This window comes from Cyclopterus lumpus, chromosome 16 (assembly GCF_009769545.1).
Source record: "Cyclopterus lumpus isolate fCycLum1 chromosome 16, fCycLum1.pri, whole genome shotgun sequence".
In the NCBI taxonomy this organism is placed as follows: domain Eukaryota; kingdom Metazoa; phylum Chordata; class Actinopteri; order Perciformes; family Cyclopteridae; genus Cyclopterus; species Cyclopterus lumpus.
The window spans coordinates 6816501-6831313 of record NC_046981.1 but is presented as its reverse complement, the minus strand read 5'-3'; the positions used below and the strand labels follow the sequence as shown (position 1 = coordinate 6831313).

General features: G+C 42.1%; 3 protein-coding genes across 7 annotated transcripts in view; 1 reads left to right on the top strand and 2 right to left on the bottom strand.

Annotated features, from left to right (window-relative positions):
* LOC117745047 (focal adhesion kinase 1-like) overlaps positions 1-5208 on the top strand; it is a 55938-nt gene extending 50730 nt beyond the window's left edge. For all 5 annotated transcript variants that reach the window (XM_034553034.1, XM_034553033.1, XM_034553035.1 and 2 more), the window contains 6 exons: positions 603-706; positions 882-890; positions 1638-1793; positions 2170-2250; positions 2415-2500; positions 2914-5208. In XM_034553034.1, the coding sequence (XP_034408925.1) occupies positions 603-706; positions 882-890; positions 1638-1793; positions 2170-2250; positions 2415-2500; positions 2914-3040 (563 nt within the window). In that variant the 3' untranslated portion in view covers positions 3041-5208. The remainder of the gene's footprint in view (positions 1-602; positions 707-881; positions 891-1637; positions 1794-2169; positions 2251-2414; positions 2501-2913) is intronic.
* A 636-nt stretch (positions 5209-5844) lies between these two features.
* LOC117745544 (prostate stem cell antigen-like) lies at positions 5845-7474 on the bottom strand. The gene is made up of 3 exons (XM_034553946.1): positions 7301-7474; positions 6310-6432; positions 5845-6088 (listed from the first exon to the last, which is right to left on the bottom strand). Exons 1-3 carry the CDS (start codon positions 7401-7403, stop codon positions 5880-5882), a joined length of 435 nt encoding a protein of 144 aa, XP_034409837.1. The 5' UTR covers positions 7404-7474; the 3' UTR covers positions 5845-5879.
* Positions 7475-8550: 1076 nt separating this feature from the next.
* On the bottom strand, positions 8551-14036 carry LOC117745534 (cleft lip and palate transmembrane protein 1-like protein). Its single transcript, XM_034553929.1, has 17 exons — positions 13836-14036; positions 13415-13506; positions 13085-13262; positions 12862-12989; positions 12247-12325; positions 12033-12150; positions 11846-11940; positions 11589-11673; positions 11310-11410; positions 11165-11224; positions 10958-11008; positions 10774-10856; positions 10449-10483; positions 10214-10269; positions 10049-10093; positions 9821-9954; positions 8551-9284 (listed from the first exon to the last, which is right to left on the bottom strand). Exons 1-17 carry the CDS (start codon positions 14034-14036, stop codon positions 9215-9217), a joined length of 1611 nt encoding a protein of 536 aa, XP_034409820.1. The 3' UTR covers positions 8551-9214.
* Between the last annotated feature and the right edge of the window lie 777 nt (positions 14037-14813).

Here is a 14813-nt window from a genome sequence, read left to right as displayed (position 1 = left end):
GCCAACTAAACTGTTGATGTGGACTCACAGCAGGTCAAGCGCAATATGTTGCGCGCGCCGAGTGTGAATGTGCTCGCCGTGCAAGCAGCCAATACAGACGGAATAGAAAAAACGACTTGAAATAGTTTTAAGTTTGGGAGATTTTTAGGGACAGTTGACAGTTTTTTTTTTTTTTTTTTTCTCAGTGTACTCAAAACTTCTGTTTTCATCATTGAATTATTTATTGTCATGTTGAGCTGAAACAATTAGTTGATTAGTCAATCTAGAGATAATCGATAAATTAAATAATGGCGTCGTCGTTTCAGATGTTGAATCGGCTTTTCAAAGTTTTATTTCACTTTGATTTGATTTGATTTGGGATTTTAGACTGTTGGACTGTTTTTCATAGACATATATTAATCAATAATTCAAATCATCTTTAGCTGGAGATCCACGCTGACGTTGATATTGATTTGAACTACCACATCATTTGCTCGGGGACTTTGGTCCCTCAAGAGCTGCTGAAGAATGCACACGTGTGATTTGTCCAGAACTTGTATGCATGAGACTGTAAAACTATGAGGAGAAATCATTTTCACTTTTCACATTGTCGTTTCCTGCAGAGCATGCAGCTCCCCCAAAGAAGCCCCCTCGACCTGGTGCCCAGGGCCAAGTGGGCAGTCTGTCCTGTCTGAACACGGTCGACAGTTACAACGATGGAGTCAAGGTACGCACACTCGTACAGTAACACACACAAACCCAGATGAAAGACTTCTAATGCATATTAACACGAAATGTACAGGTTGCATGTTTTTAATGCTTTAATATTTTCCTTTTATCTTCTTTCTTCTTCTTATCCTCCTCCTCTTCCTCCTGCACTCTGCCTTACTGTCGACCTCTAGCCCTGGCGGGTAAGCAGCACACTGTCTGTGTGTGTGTGTTTCCTGTGTCTGCTAGTTGATCACACCCAAATTCTTTTGAGTCATCTAATCACTTCTTCTATTTCTATTTCTCAATCAAATTTGGCATGTTTTCATATCAACAAAAACACATTTAACCTGCTGTTCCCTTTGTAGAAACAAGAAAACTGACTGGTATCTACACAGTCTTGTACGCCCAAAAGTAACATCTAAATCTACATAGTTGTGGCTGGTGTCTTATACTAACAGTATGTATGTACCCCTCTATCTCACTATTTTACTGTATCCTACTGATAGAGGGTGTCACATGCTGCACAGATTGTAAAGCCCTTTGAACCAAATTTTTGACTTTAAACTCAGTTTGACTTTATTCATTATTAACTAAATCAATTCATACCAGTGTGTTATTGCCATCTAGTGGCCAAAACAGAGAGCTACACATTTTTTGTCAAACATCATAGCAAGTTGACCGCTCAGCAGTTGTGGCCTCTCCTGTTCATTTCAAACTGTTCATCAACTTGGCTTTTTAAAAAGCATTGTGTTTTACTTTCTACCTCCCAGATGTGCTGAGGGTCATGCACGTCTCTATAATCATGCAGGATTTCTACAACTGCACAGGCTCATATTCCCCATCAACACAGTCTCAACTCGTTCTCTGTGTGTTGTGCCGAGTGTCACCCGGGTCTCATGCAGTCCCGCCTGTCACTCATTGCTTTTTTTGGTGCTCTCGTCATTCAGCTGCAGCCCCAAGAGATAAGCCCGCCCCCCACGGCCAATCTGGACCGCTCCAACGACAAGGTGTACGAGAATGTGACGGGATTGGTCAAAGCTGTGATCGAGATGTCGAGCAAGATTCAACCAGCTCCTCCAGAGGAATACGTTCCCATGGTCAAGGTAACCGAGACACAGTTCTCCTCTCCAGAGCTGCAAAGCGTGACCTTCAAACGTGAAAGCCTTCCACTGATCAGTGCTGTTCTATTTTGCACAGCTCTCCAGAGGGCTGAAATTAAATACTCCTTTCAAATGAATCATTTCTGTGAATCAGACTCGACAGATATAACCTTTTATCCTCACTAGAGGTTGTTTTAATTCTGGGGATTTTGTAATTGATTATGTCTATCTGTGTAGGAGAATATGACTTAATTTTTAATCTAAAATCATTTTTTTTACAAGTCTTCATGTATTTACAGTATTAACACATTTCAACACAATGTTAATTAATTTCCTATTTGTTGTGTATAATTTGGATTTTTGGGTCTGCGTGTTTCAGGACGTGGGTCTGGCGTTGAGGACGTTATTGGCCACAGTGGATGAGACTCTCCCACAACTTCCAGCCAGTACACACAGAGAGGTAAAATCACACACTTTTTTTATTCTCTACTTTGAGGAGTGTGGAATCTTCCTTATTTTCAGTAAATGTTGATAAAATGTTGATTTGAATTCACACTAGTATCCGTTGACGTTGGTATTTTATCCTACCGGATTGATATATAATACTCTGGTTTTCTTCAACAGATCGAGATGGCACAGAAACTTCTGAACTCAGACTTGGCAGAGCTGATTGGGAAGATGAAGTTAGCCCAACAATATGTGATGACCAGGTATATTAAAATTACAAAATACAAAGAATAGTTTTAATTGACTTACAGTGCCTTATGTCGGAAGACATCGTGACGTTTTCATGACATTCTTAACATTTTATCGTATTACAGTGTCTTGTTATACAATGGAGGCAGTCAATCACAGGGCACATTATTAGTCCTTTTAAGGACACTAACTAAAATAATTTAGTTTAATTTAGAGACAGAGAAATAATATGTAGTCTGTGCTTGTAAAAATGTCAAAACAGTAACAAACCGCTCTCTGCCAGTGTCTTATTTGATGCTGTCACAGAGGGGTGCAAAATGGTACAAATAGTGTCTTTGATATTGTGCTGCTCATCTCACGCGCTCATCTACCACTAGTGCCAATCCGTATGCGTGATGTTGTGTGTATGTTTTTTGCTTTGTCCCAGTCTCCAGCAGGACTATAAGAAGCAGATGTTGACAGCGGCTCACGCTCTTGCAGTCGATGCCAAAAACCTGCTGGATGTCATCGACCAATCGCGGCTCAAGATGATGTCCCAGTCCCGCCCACACTAGCCACGACAGCTGGACTGAACAACAGGAAACTGGTCTTTTTATTTGAGAGACAGCATCCCTTTGGTTACTGTTAGCAATGTGAGAATCGTGATATGTGAGAGTTGTCTTAGCTGACTGCTTTACATCAAAGGAGAACAACTCCAGCTCCTGATCCTGATCCTGTCGTCTCCCGTGGGAGCTGAGGACGTCTCTCCACCACTGTGACTTTCGTAATAGTAGAACAGAGCAAAAACACTTCCTGAATCAGGGACCTGGCAGCTTCTCTCACTTTGGACTGTAATATAATAATGAAAGGAGGAAAAGCAACAAGGAAGTGTCGGGATTTTTTAAGATATGGGTGATCCGGATTCCTGGGATCCCGGGTTTTAAAAGGTTTAAAACCCTCCGACAGAAACACTATCATGGGAGTGATTCGATCTGGAACCGTCGACATCGAGTGGATTCGTCTCATCGAGGGATAACGCTCTGAAGCAAAGCCATCAGAACCTGATCAGGCTGCGTTTGCTCTGCAACATATCTGCATGAAACTTCACTGTGGAAATGGACTTAGACGTCAGCCAGCAGCCATCATCAATACATCTGTTGATATCGTGTGTCGTGACCCCCTGGATGTTGTGAACTTTACCTCCACATTACCACGGATTCTTTTGAATGGGCCGATCGAACCGCATGGTATCTATTCAGCTCTGATCACGTGCGTCGCTTCGATTGGACGCTTCAACGAGGACATCGAGTGAAGACGCCGTTGGTTTGAAGAAGCAGCCTCTTCGTCCAATCCCATCTTTCCTCCGTCTCACCAGGTTTTATTTATAGACTCAGAAATTGCAGAGGAGGTGACGGAGGGAGAGACGGGTCTTACAACTTGAGGACAGTCCAGCGCCGGTCTGCTGCCTGAAGGAAGAACACACTCTCCTCGCCTTTTTTAAATCTATTTTACCCACTTTTCTTTCCTTTTTTTGTGTTCACTCTTCCTCCCCTTTGTGAAGTCTTCCTCAGCTCCTCTCTGAGCCAGTTTTAAAGACTCCAAATGTGAAGAATCCAACTCTGTCTGGGTAAACAGTGCAGACGGGACACTTCCTTCTCGCACTCTGTCTAATTAACCCTTTTATCGGCTGGCTCCATGTTTTTTTGTTTCGTTCCAGCAGTCACAATCTTCTTCCTCTCTACTGAACACTTAGAATACAAGCAGATATTCAATCCCAGCACTGACTCTGATGAGCCAAAACAAAACAAAATACGAAGGTGGGTTTTGAGGATTTACTTGGTGTAACTGGATATTTCCTATTAGGAAGAGAAGGACATCATGTCTCAGACTGGTCACTGAGCTCGACTGAACCTTTTTCTGTGAAGACATTGTCTTGTCTCCTTTCTTTCTCCTCACCTACAGTCCTAATAGTATTCAGTTGTTCGTCATACGAGACTGGTGTCACGCCTTTACCTGTCCCCTCACCCACCAGGTGTCACAAAGTGAATTTACTGAGGACACAAACAAACCTCACAACTGGAACCTCTGTGCTTTGAGTCCCAGTTTTTGTCAGGTGTAACTCTTTAAATATGTCCCTCAAACCAACAGTCCCCAGAGACACACACACACCACACACACACACACACACACACACACACACACACACACACACACACACACACACACACACACACACAAAATGTGGCGCCACATGACGGGAGCTTGTCTTGCAGACACAAAACACTGAACTGAAAATGCAGCAGATCACACGTGTCTTTGTTAATAGTGACCCCACATGGAGTATGACATACCGCTATATGGAATATACTGGCGACTGTACTAGTATAGCATGATAAACAGGTATGGAGAAGAGCATATTTGCACAGCACCCCAAAAAAAAATCCAGACTTTTTTTTAACCCTATTTAACCCAGATTTGATTTCCAGGTTTAGCCAGCAATGAAACTATCAAATATCTGGGTTTTATAGGGATTAAAAAAATTTAAAAAACAATCTATTTTATCTTGTCGTTGCGTAAATCTGCTCATGTTGGTATATTGTAAGCTATACTGGTGTGAATCACTGGTGAATTGTACAGAACTAGTACTAGTAAACACTGGTTTTTATTTTGTCTTCTGGGCTAAATCAGCTATCTTGTCAAATCGGAGGAGGAAAAAAATGAAATAAAAATAATGATGAAATATCATGCTGTCCACATGTTTTTTATCCCTGATTGAGATTTATTTGAAATCATTAAATGTCAGGTTTTTAAATACCAAGAGTTTTTATTTAACGTTGTCGTGGGGAGGGAAACTCCCCGCTGTTTATATCGTTTACATTTTATTCCATTAAATACCACATTTAATTTCTACAGGCAGTTATTTCATCAAGTAATTTATGCCATCTTCAAACTGTCAACTTTACACAGATTTAAAAGTTTTACCGTCTCATGGTTGTATGTTTTCAACCAAAGGTGAGACTTCATCCCCTGATGGTGTCTGCAGGTGGAGGATGTAGGAGGAGCAAGGCATACTGCTGCTTTTATTATGATAAAGGAATTGGATAGTGTTCAAGTCCCTGAGACTTCTCAGGAAATATAAGTATTGAAACATTACTGAAAAACTGCATTCAGTGAGAGTCAAAGCCGTAATACATTATTTACGACGGCATTTTAAATATAACAATCACCACATATAACCGCCACAGGGAGTCCTGTCAATGTTACTGTCTGATTTTGATAAGCTTTGTTTAAAGCACAATCCCAACAGAATTTAAGCGAAGACATGACATAATATTACAGATTTAGAGACATTTATCAAAACCTTTTTCTATACACTCCCACAGCTTTTGACAGGATTGATGTATCCCACGAATCTCAGTGTGACAACAGTAATAATACACCGCCGGACAATAGCAGCAGGACTGTGTGTATGTGAATGGACTCGGCTCCACTGAAGTTGCACGTGTTAAAGTTGCAGCAGTTGACGCTGTTTCCGTTTCCGTTCGCGTCGACTGAGGAGCTCGAGGCAGCTCCTAAGCACGTGGCCTCACTGGAACACAACTTTGAAATAACCTTTGCATTGCCTACACACACACACACACACACACACACAGCAGGGTATTAGACTGAGTTATAAGGACTTATAGGACCAAATTTGTAATGACTCCAATAAAACAACATGGCCTATTTTAGAGGTATTTTTAGATTCGATAAGACATTTTATAGATACTGGATTTTAAAAAATGTAGCCGTTCTTTACATTGCCGACCAGGGATATGATAGGACATTGTGTTATCATTGATACCTGAAGTGTCGACGATAGTCATGCATATGTCCTGGGGCGGCTGACACACCTGGGTGGTGTTGTTGTTGTTGCATTCCTCATTGGTGGCAGAAGAACTGCACACGTAGCACATCAGTGACAGCCCTGCAGCAGAGATGAGGGACAGAGAAGATGAGATCAGCCAGTACGCAACATATAGTAGACTAAAATGGGATTGTTTTTGCTGTATTTGTGACATAAATGCAGATATTTCTGATAATTAAATCATTACAGGGTTGTTCCTTCTCTAACAAGCATTCAGAGTCAAAATGAGGCTCCTGATTGCTCCTGAATTAAAGCCCCAAATTAAAAGGCTAAATCTATGGCAGACTGGGAATTATTAGACATTTTCAGTCTGATGATAGAGGAAGAAAATTATGCAACTACGGAAAGGTTTATGATACACTATAAAGTTATACATAGAAATTCCCCAAACTGGAAAGACGGGTACTCCCAAAGACAACCTTGTCAAAACATGTTCGGCTTGCTTCTATATTTACTGTAACAAGTACAGTGACGCAGGATGCATACTGTTCCTCCCTCGTTGTCCTCCCTTTTGTCACCGAGGTCATGCATCACAATAAATATAATGCACATCTACTGTTTAAAATAAACCCAGATTTATTCTGACGGCTAGAAACCCAAAGACTTAAATTAGACGGACCATCATTAAAATATTAATTATTTCTGTAGTGCCCAAATGTACAAATCAAGAATTAAACTTTTATGTTGGTTACATATTTCCAATACTACTACAGCCACAGAAACACATGATGAAGTCTTAAAAACATGCTAACCATCTGCCAGTTAATTAATAATCAATTGTTAAATAGAAAAATGAAGAAAAATCTGCACTATCACAGCGCAAAACATGCACTGACACACACATCTCCCTTAGCAACCAAGCAACTCTGATAATAAATCCCCTCTCATCCCATTCTTTGACTTCTGAGTCTGAGTTTAATATACATACCCGGTGAGACGAGCGAGAGGAGCACGACAACGAGCAGCATCTTCATGTCTGTTCTCCACCTGCTGTGGAAACCGGTGTGCCCTCTCCTGCGAGGGAACGGCATTCATAGATCTCGCTATGGTTTCACAGATACTCATCTTTTATGTATCTTCCGCCAATCACAAACACCGTGTGGCTTCTTGAGTTAGGCCCTCAGTTCACTGCAACGGCGTGCGACTGTCATGACTCATTATATATAGGTCAAACTTCTTTGAGTCATGTTGACTTATTTTTTTCTTTTGTTAAGAGGTGACCTCCCATTTCTAACAAGCGAGTAGAGAGAGTACAAAAGTAACGATTATATCAATTATATGTTTCCGGACACCAATCCTGAATCTTAATGGGGCACATTGAGGATATTTATTACGTCTTAATCTTACGTAATAAGACAAGCACACTGCACACATGGAACGCGCTTAACAGAAGCCAGACCAGGAATGCCATAAATACCAGTCTGCTGTCTGTGTTGACTCCTGATTGTATGTTTTGATGGGCACGCTGGCACGCACACACCAATCCAGACACCTTTTTTTTGTTCCCTTCTTCAAATTTGCTGACACCTTAACACCAGTTACATTTTTATTTGTATTTCATATTAATACAAAAAAACAAGCAGGTTGCATTGCCCAAACAATGAAAAGTAAAAATACATTTTAAAAATCCTTTGAGGTTCATAAATCATTCTACAGCTCAAGCAGTTCAGTCAGCAAATAATGAAAGCATTAGCGCAGAGATCGGTGTAATATGATCACAATAAACAGCTTAATAAAATAGTTAATTTACAGTGCTGTGTTTATACCTGTTTCTCATACTATGTGATGCTGAATGAAAGGGAACAAACCGGTGCTTCCATTAAGCAGCTATATCGTATGTTGTAGGTCAAAATACATTGCGGGGACTTCATAGACACATGGCATCAGGATGTGTGCTCACAACAGTGCGGTCTCTTTTTATGTGTTAACATTGCAAGGTGAAAATAATTGTACAGTACAGTGGAACTCTAGATGTCATACACAGGGGTGAACATTAAGGATGACAAAATCCCAACGTTACGTTGTCTAATGATATTCTGGATATGACTAACATTAAATGTAGACAACAGGTGACATGGACCTTCGACCTGCAGTACAACCTGATCGGACGAGTACCGAAGCCACACAAGTCATTTATGTGTTATTGTGTGTTCTCGATGAAGAGTAACGAGTGCTTTATGTTGCTGCTCTGTCCTTCTCGTAACTGTCTGCGGCCATGTTGCACCTGTATGTCTCTCGTTACACACAAAGCCATGCAATGTTCAAACCAGAGGACATCATTTTGACTACTAGTCAGGATCACATTCTTCAAATAAAACAAAATATGTTGGGATAATTGTGCAAAAATAATTTTCATTCGGTGTAATAGTGCACAACCATAACAAGCGTAAAGTGTCACATAGCCTTTTTGTGCCATTATTAGAAGGCCGGGCCAGCTTCGTTTAAGTGCTGGAACAAACACACATTGTATGTGTATAAATCCATGAATGAAAACCTCTTTAAACTCAAATTTAAAATGACAAATCGTGGTCCATAAAGAGGAGAATCGAGCAAATGCACATTACGACTGCTGATATGATGCCGTCGACATTCTTCATGTGCAGCAGAGAGTGTCCGTAGAATAAAGGGGGGACGCTTTATCGATGCCAAGTGAAAAGCAGCAGCACCCAAGAGTGTACAGCGGTGATGAGTCGGAGGCAGAACAGCTCATCTTGGATCAGTTTGAATGGCACACGTGGGCCGAGTGTCCTGCCTGAGCCGCCATTTCTTATCTTCAACGTTGTTTTTGTGTGTTTGTGCATTCATGTCTGAAAAAAGGGAAGGAGAGGAACGCGTCTTCTCCTCATTGAGTCTTTAGTTTCTTGCTGTGGGTCCCAGACTCTCGTCGCCTCCTGGCCTTGTGGGCGTAGCGCCTGTTGGAGATATGCGATGAAAGCAGGGTTACATCACACAAGTTCAGACAAAAGGCCATTGGGTGCTGAACCGAAAAAACCCTGGAGGATCTACGGGAAACTGTCAGCAGCCAGCAAAGAAGGTTATTGTGTTTCCCAAACATCCTTATATACAGTATATTTGAAGATGAACGAGCAGGGCTGCAGTCAAGATGGTGTCTTTCCAATGCTAATATCGGGATTAAGGAGTGAGGATGGACAGTAATAATCTATCTATAAACCATAGCGATCGATATTCTAACATCAAACTAATCATTACATAATATTTAGGTTTGAGGAAAAGCCTGAGACCAACAATTTTGAGTCCAACAAGGCATGAGACCAAGACAAAGTGGTATTGAGATTGGACTCAAGTAACACATCCCTGTGAGGAAGTAAAGCAAATTCTACTTGACACACGTGTGTGTTTTGTGGCGACACCAGGTCGGGCCTTTAAAAAGATACATTGGGTCAAACACTGGAGTATGTTTTGTAGCATTGTGAGTGGATTGTCCCACCTTCGCTGGTAGAGGTAGAGGAAGAAGAGGAGCTCATCTCTGAAGCAGGAAAGTTGATGAGAGGAGGAGAAGGATCCAGACGAGGAGAAAAAGGAGGCGCAGGAGCACAGGTCTGAGATCAGCGTGTTCACTCCCTGGAGAGAGGAGAGGAGAAGGTTTGGGGATGCAAAGACAATCTGTTCGCTCTTGGCTGCACAATGTTATAGTTTGTGAATGAGCCACACTCACTCTGTACATCAACACTGTCCCCTGCAGGTGGCACACCGACTTCAGCTGATCCAGAGAGAGGAGAGGACAGCTCAGACAGCAGCTTTCGATACTCGGGTCATTTAATTTCACTCAGCACTACGATCAGTTCATTTGGTAATTGATACACTTCTAGATGGGACAGACCTTGTGGTTGATGAAGAGCTGTGGGACCATAGACAGGAAGCCAAAGGCATACACTCCTGAGAGGAGAGGGAAAGTGTCAATGTGGCACATTGGTGGTTAATATATAAGTAGCTCAATTAAATGAGGAAGAAGAAGATCATGAAATTACATTGAAAACCTGTGCTGTTAATAAATAAACCAATGAATCACATATATGAATGTTGTTCACTGGGACAGATGGTGGAAGTCAACTCACCAGTCACTAGGGTGTTGACCAACCAGGAGTAGTAACTGTCAATATAATACAAATTAAAGTTAATACCTAATGCAGTAGCTACTAGATCTGTGTACATTATGAAAGGTTTAGACACTTGTTTGAAACCAAAAAAACATCTTACTTTTATTCAAGAAATACTCAGGTCTGATCTGAATCTGACTGCTTAAAACACTTCAGTACAGTAGGTGGAGATGAACCAAGATGTAACCAGGAAAGAGTTTGTATTAAAAATGTTACAAGCAGACTCCACAAACGAGTGTATGACATCTGGTGGCAACATTTACAGCTACGTGGCCAAGCTCACCTCTTTTGGCGTAAGTAGGCCAGGGAGAAAATAGCTCCACTGATACACAGAGGATAGACCAAGTAGGACAAGTATCTGGACGCCTGGAGAGAAAAACACACACGCGACATATTCAAAATCAAACGAAGCCGGCAGCAGAGTATAAAAGCGGAGCATTAGCATATGAGGAAAAAAAAAATCATACCTGTGTGTCGTACTCCACTGTCTTTCTTTCTTCCTCATCCAGCTTATTTACCTGCACATTAACAGGAGATTGGAAATAGATGTGTCGATTATTTGCGTCAGGAAGTAAAAGTCTAGCTAAGCTAAAAGACCATGAAGTTATTTAAACCACAACAAATGATGCCAAATCTACTGTGAATGGAAGATGGTTAACTGGCACCATACTCACATGGAGCTTGGAGCTTTTCCATTGAAACGGGATCTTGAACACTGTAAACACCTTCCACACCTGGAGATATGACAGGTTAGTGGGTTAAAACGCTTTGCTGTGATCTTTACCATTTCTGTTGGAGGAGGCCGCTTGTGCTAAATACCTCGACACATGCTCCCAAGCCGACAGGAAGCAGCACCAGGAGACTGGTCTCCTCTAGCAGATGGAGGAAGATCAGCAACGTGCTGAGACTACGCCACAGAACTACAAACAGGGAGGGGAGAGACCGACGGGGCAGTTAGTCATGTCTTTTACTGCAAAACTATATAATCTAACGTTGTTCATAATTGTCCTCCTATATTGTATTGTTCCGACGAAACCTTTGAAAAACTAATAAATAAAAAAAAAGTCACGCTTGCTTAAATTAATGTCATTTTCATACCTGACTTCCTAGACATTCCCACCATGCTCTTCTTTTTTCTCCATGAGCTGAAGTCATTTTTAAGAGCCAAGAATTCACAGATGAGCTGTAGAAAACCAAAGATGTGGAGAGGGAACTTTACAATGTTTAACTTGCAATATCGCTGAGTTGCCACGCGGTTACATTTAGACCGGGATTCATTAAATAAATCATGAGATTTGTATCAGCAGGTGGATTCATACAGAATGGCATTGCTTTGTGGTGTTGTGTAATCTTACTTGTAGAGCTGTGATGAGTGCAGTCAACACTAACATGTAGAGGTTGGAGCCCACCAACGTTTCTTTAATTTCATCTATGTTCTCCTCTGTGAAGCCTAGAGACACACCCAGATGCAGTAACAAAGGATTTTAAAAAGATGAAATGTGTAGTGGGTTATATTATATATCTGTTGTCTGATTAGCTCACCAAACTGTCGCAGGGAATAAACCACGTCCTGTAGATGCACCCAGAACCTGAACCCCCTTAATGAGATTCCCTCGTAGGACACAGTCAGAGGGAGCTGAACGGTGCTGCTGCTGATCTCCTGTGAATGTATGGAAAGAGAGACGTACGGTGATTTCATTCACAACCCAGTATTTGTTAGACAAAGGTCTAAACTTTGTGTGTAGACTTGTCCTACCAGGAGGTCTCTGACTCTGAAGCTGAGCTCGTTAACCAGCAGCAGAGGGAGGTAGATCATGTGTCGGCCTTCCTGAGAGCTATATAAGCAGGAAAAAGGAATACAGTTGGATCTAGAGACGTTGACCTGGGGAACATGTCCTTATTTATAGCCAGGTGGAGTTGTGAGCAGAGAGTGAACAAATGTACACATACGTGCATTTAAATAGCTTAGCCAGTGACAGTGGCTTGCTTTACAATCAAGATGTTCTTCGATTTTACAGTCAAAAGTGTTTTACAGAGTAGTAATCATGATGGTATTAACTGTCATGGAAGTGGGTAGACTAAATAGTTGCTTCTTCTTGATAATTACTATGTAAGTTTACCTCTTAATGACTCTAACAGTTATTCAAATAAAATAAATTAACCTGAGATAGAAAAGTTGCAATGTATTTGACACATATACGAAATATTGTATGGCATACAGGGTATATGGTACTGGTTATACAGATAAAAAAAAAGATGCTTTAAGAAGATCACTGGATGAAAGCTTTCCTCACTCCAGCACTGGAGTATACTGATGAGGAGGAGTCAGGCTGATCACCTGCTTTGACCCCAAGAGCCTCATGCCACTTACACTCTCATGTAGCGCCGCACATCACCGGGAAGCCCCGCTTTGTTGAAGGTGAAGTCCTCTGACATCATAGTGATTGACAGGTGAGGTCTCCAGTGGGACACTGTATTCTCTGATCTGGGACTCGACCTCTAATGGAGCCACACAAACACACTTATTTGCAGCAAGGCTGCATGTCTAGGTCCGCTGTAAAGGTGACACGGTGGCTGAAATATGACTACCTTACCTTCTGCATGTCTCTCTGCCCCTCTGTGTATGTGGGAGTAATGTAGGTGGTGAGCTGAGCTGCGTAGTGAACTTCCCTGCTGTCCTCCAGAGGGGAAACACCGGCTTTGTGAACATACACGACTGCAAACAGAGTGCCATTAGCCCGAGTCTGCTCTGGCAGAGAGACATTCACCTGCCTAGAGAGAGAGAATATAAATTAACAGCCAGCCTTGCCCAGATGGACAAATAAATATAAAACATAATGTCATGCAATGGACACGGTTACGACACAGTTCCTGTTGTGGTCGTAAACAGCACTGAGCAGAAAGTCCTCCGATGAGGAGCCCACCTCTCAAATGTAGAGTGCGGGTCAAAGGGGTCTATTTTTACAGCAAGGTTGAGTTGGCTGCTGTCTGGCACGAGGCAGGTGAAGACACTCATCTGGATTTAAAAAAATTTAAAAAAGAAGAGAAAAAGATTCAACGCAAACTCCCCATTTCAGAAAAAAGCACTGGGTCCAAAATGAGATGTGAAATGAGAACAACAATAAAAACCTGGCTACGTCCCACATATATGTAGACCTGCGTGATGGAGTTTAGTCCCTCATGTGAATCACCAAAGCCTTTCATGCTTCAGCCTGACAGACACCAGGCCCATGCATGTCCTGTGCTAACGTTACAGCTGACAGACACATTTTGGTATAGGCTATCCTCGACGTGTCCGTATGGGCGCTCAAGATGAAGGGATGAGAAGCAGGGGCCTGTGCTAACCTGTAGCCGGGCTCGTGCTGTCAGGTAGGAGGTGATGCAGAGCTCTCCCGTGCTCCCATCGCAGGGTTTGGTGTTGAGGAAGCCGAACAGCAGCCAGGCGGTGTGGAGCATGTACACCACGAAGACCCCGAGCAGCAGCTTCGCGACGGAGCTCCGGTTGCCGCTGCTGTCCGCGGGCTTCGGCTGGCACGACGGGAGCATGGCAGCTGTTCAAATGCAAGAGCAGCAAACCAGGACAACAACAACAACAACAACAACAAAAAGAGAGGAAATTAAAAAATAAAATCCGGTTTGAGGACGCGGGGCTGTTTATAGTCGCATAGAGCGTCAGCTCAATGGAAACCCCACGCTTCCTCCCTGCCACAGCATCCTTCCGGTTATCTGAGATGCTGATGCTGACAACACCTCAAGCGGCGCCCGCATCGTTGTTACCGATAGCGCGATTCCTGTGAGCCAGGTCTCGCGAAGCCACAGCCGATCAGCATCCGGTTTGTTCCGGCTGCCGCAAAAAGTCCCCAAAAATACATAAATAATAGCCACAGGAGCACCGAGTGTTTCCGTGATGTGTTTCTTTGTTGAGAGGAACAGACACGCACTATGTGACCCAGGGGGTACGCTGCTTTAGCTCTGGTCATATCCTGGATATTTATTTTCCAATAAACTTATTATTTTTGGCTGATTCAAGTGTTTTTTTCTCCGTGTATTTTAATTTAGGCCAACACGAATAGACGATCTGTATTTCACTGTATTGTATTCATGGCAAGCAGAGATGGTTTTGAAATAACCTTTAGACCTTTATGTTATAAAATGCGTCCATGATCATTTCCTATAGGCTAAATAATTGTATACGTTTGAATTTGTATAGTGGAAATAGTTGTAATCAATCAATGAGGCTAAAACATAAGAAAACAATATCTATTGTGAATTGTATATTTATTCATTTATCATCATTATGGTTGCAGTGAATCACACTTTTGA

What these genes read in the sequence shown, in the direction of transcription:
- LOC117745544 (XM_034553946.1), bottom strand. Translation starts at nt 7,403, where the DNA reads ATGCCGTTCCCTCGCAGGAGAGGGCACACCGGTTTCCACAGCAGGTGG. An exon ending in CCTCTCGCTCGTCTCACCGG is followed by an intron (nt 6,433 to 7,300) that starts GTATGTATATTA and finishes TCTCTGCTGCAG; the next exon opens with GGCTGTCACTGATGTGCTAC. An exon ending in GACTATCGTCGACACTTCAG is followed by an intron (nt 6,089 to 6,309) that starts GTATCAATGATA and finishes GTGTGTGTGTAG; the next exon opens with GCAATGCAAAGGTTATTTCA.
- LOC117745534 (XM_034553929.1), bottom strand. Translation starts at nt 14,036, where the DNA reads ATGCTCCCGTCGTGCCAGCCGAAGCCCGCGGACAGCAGCGGCAACCGG. An exon ending in CACTCATCACAGCTCTACAA is followed by an intron (nt 11,674 to 11,845) that starts GTAAGATTACAC and finishes GGTTTTCTACAG; the next exon opens with CTCATCTGTGAATTCTTGGC. An exon ending in GCCTACTTACGCCAAAAGAG is followed by an intron (nt 10,484 to 10,773) that starts GTGAGCTTGGCC and finishes TTATATTGACAG; the next exon opens with TTACTACTCCTGGTTGGTCA.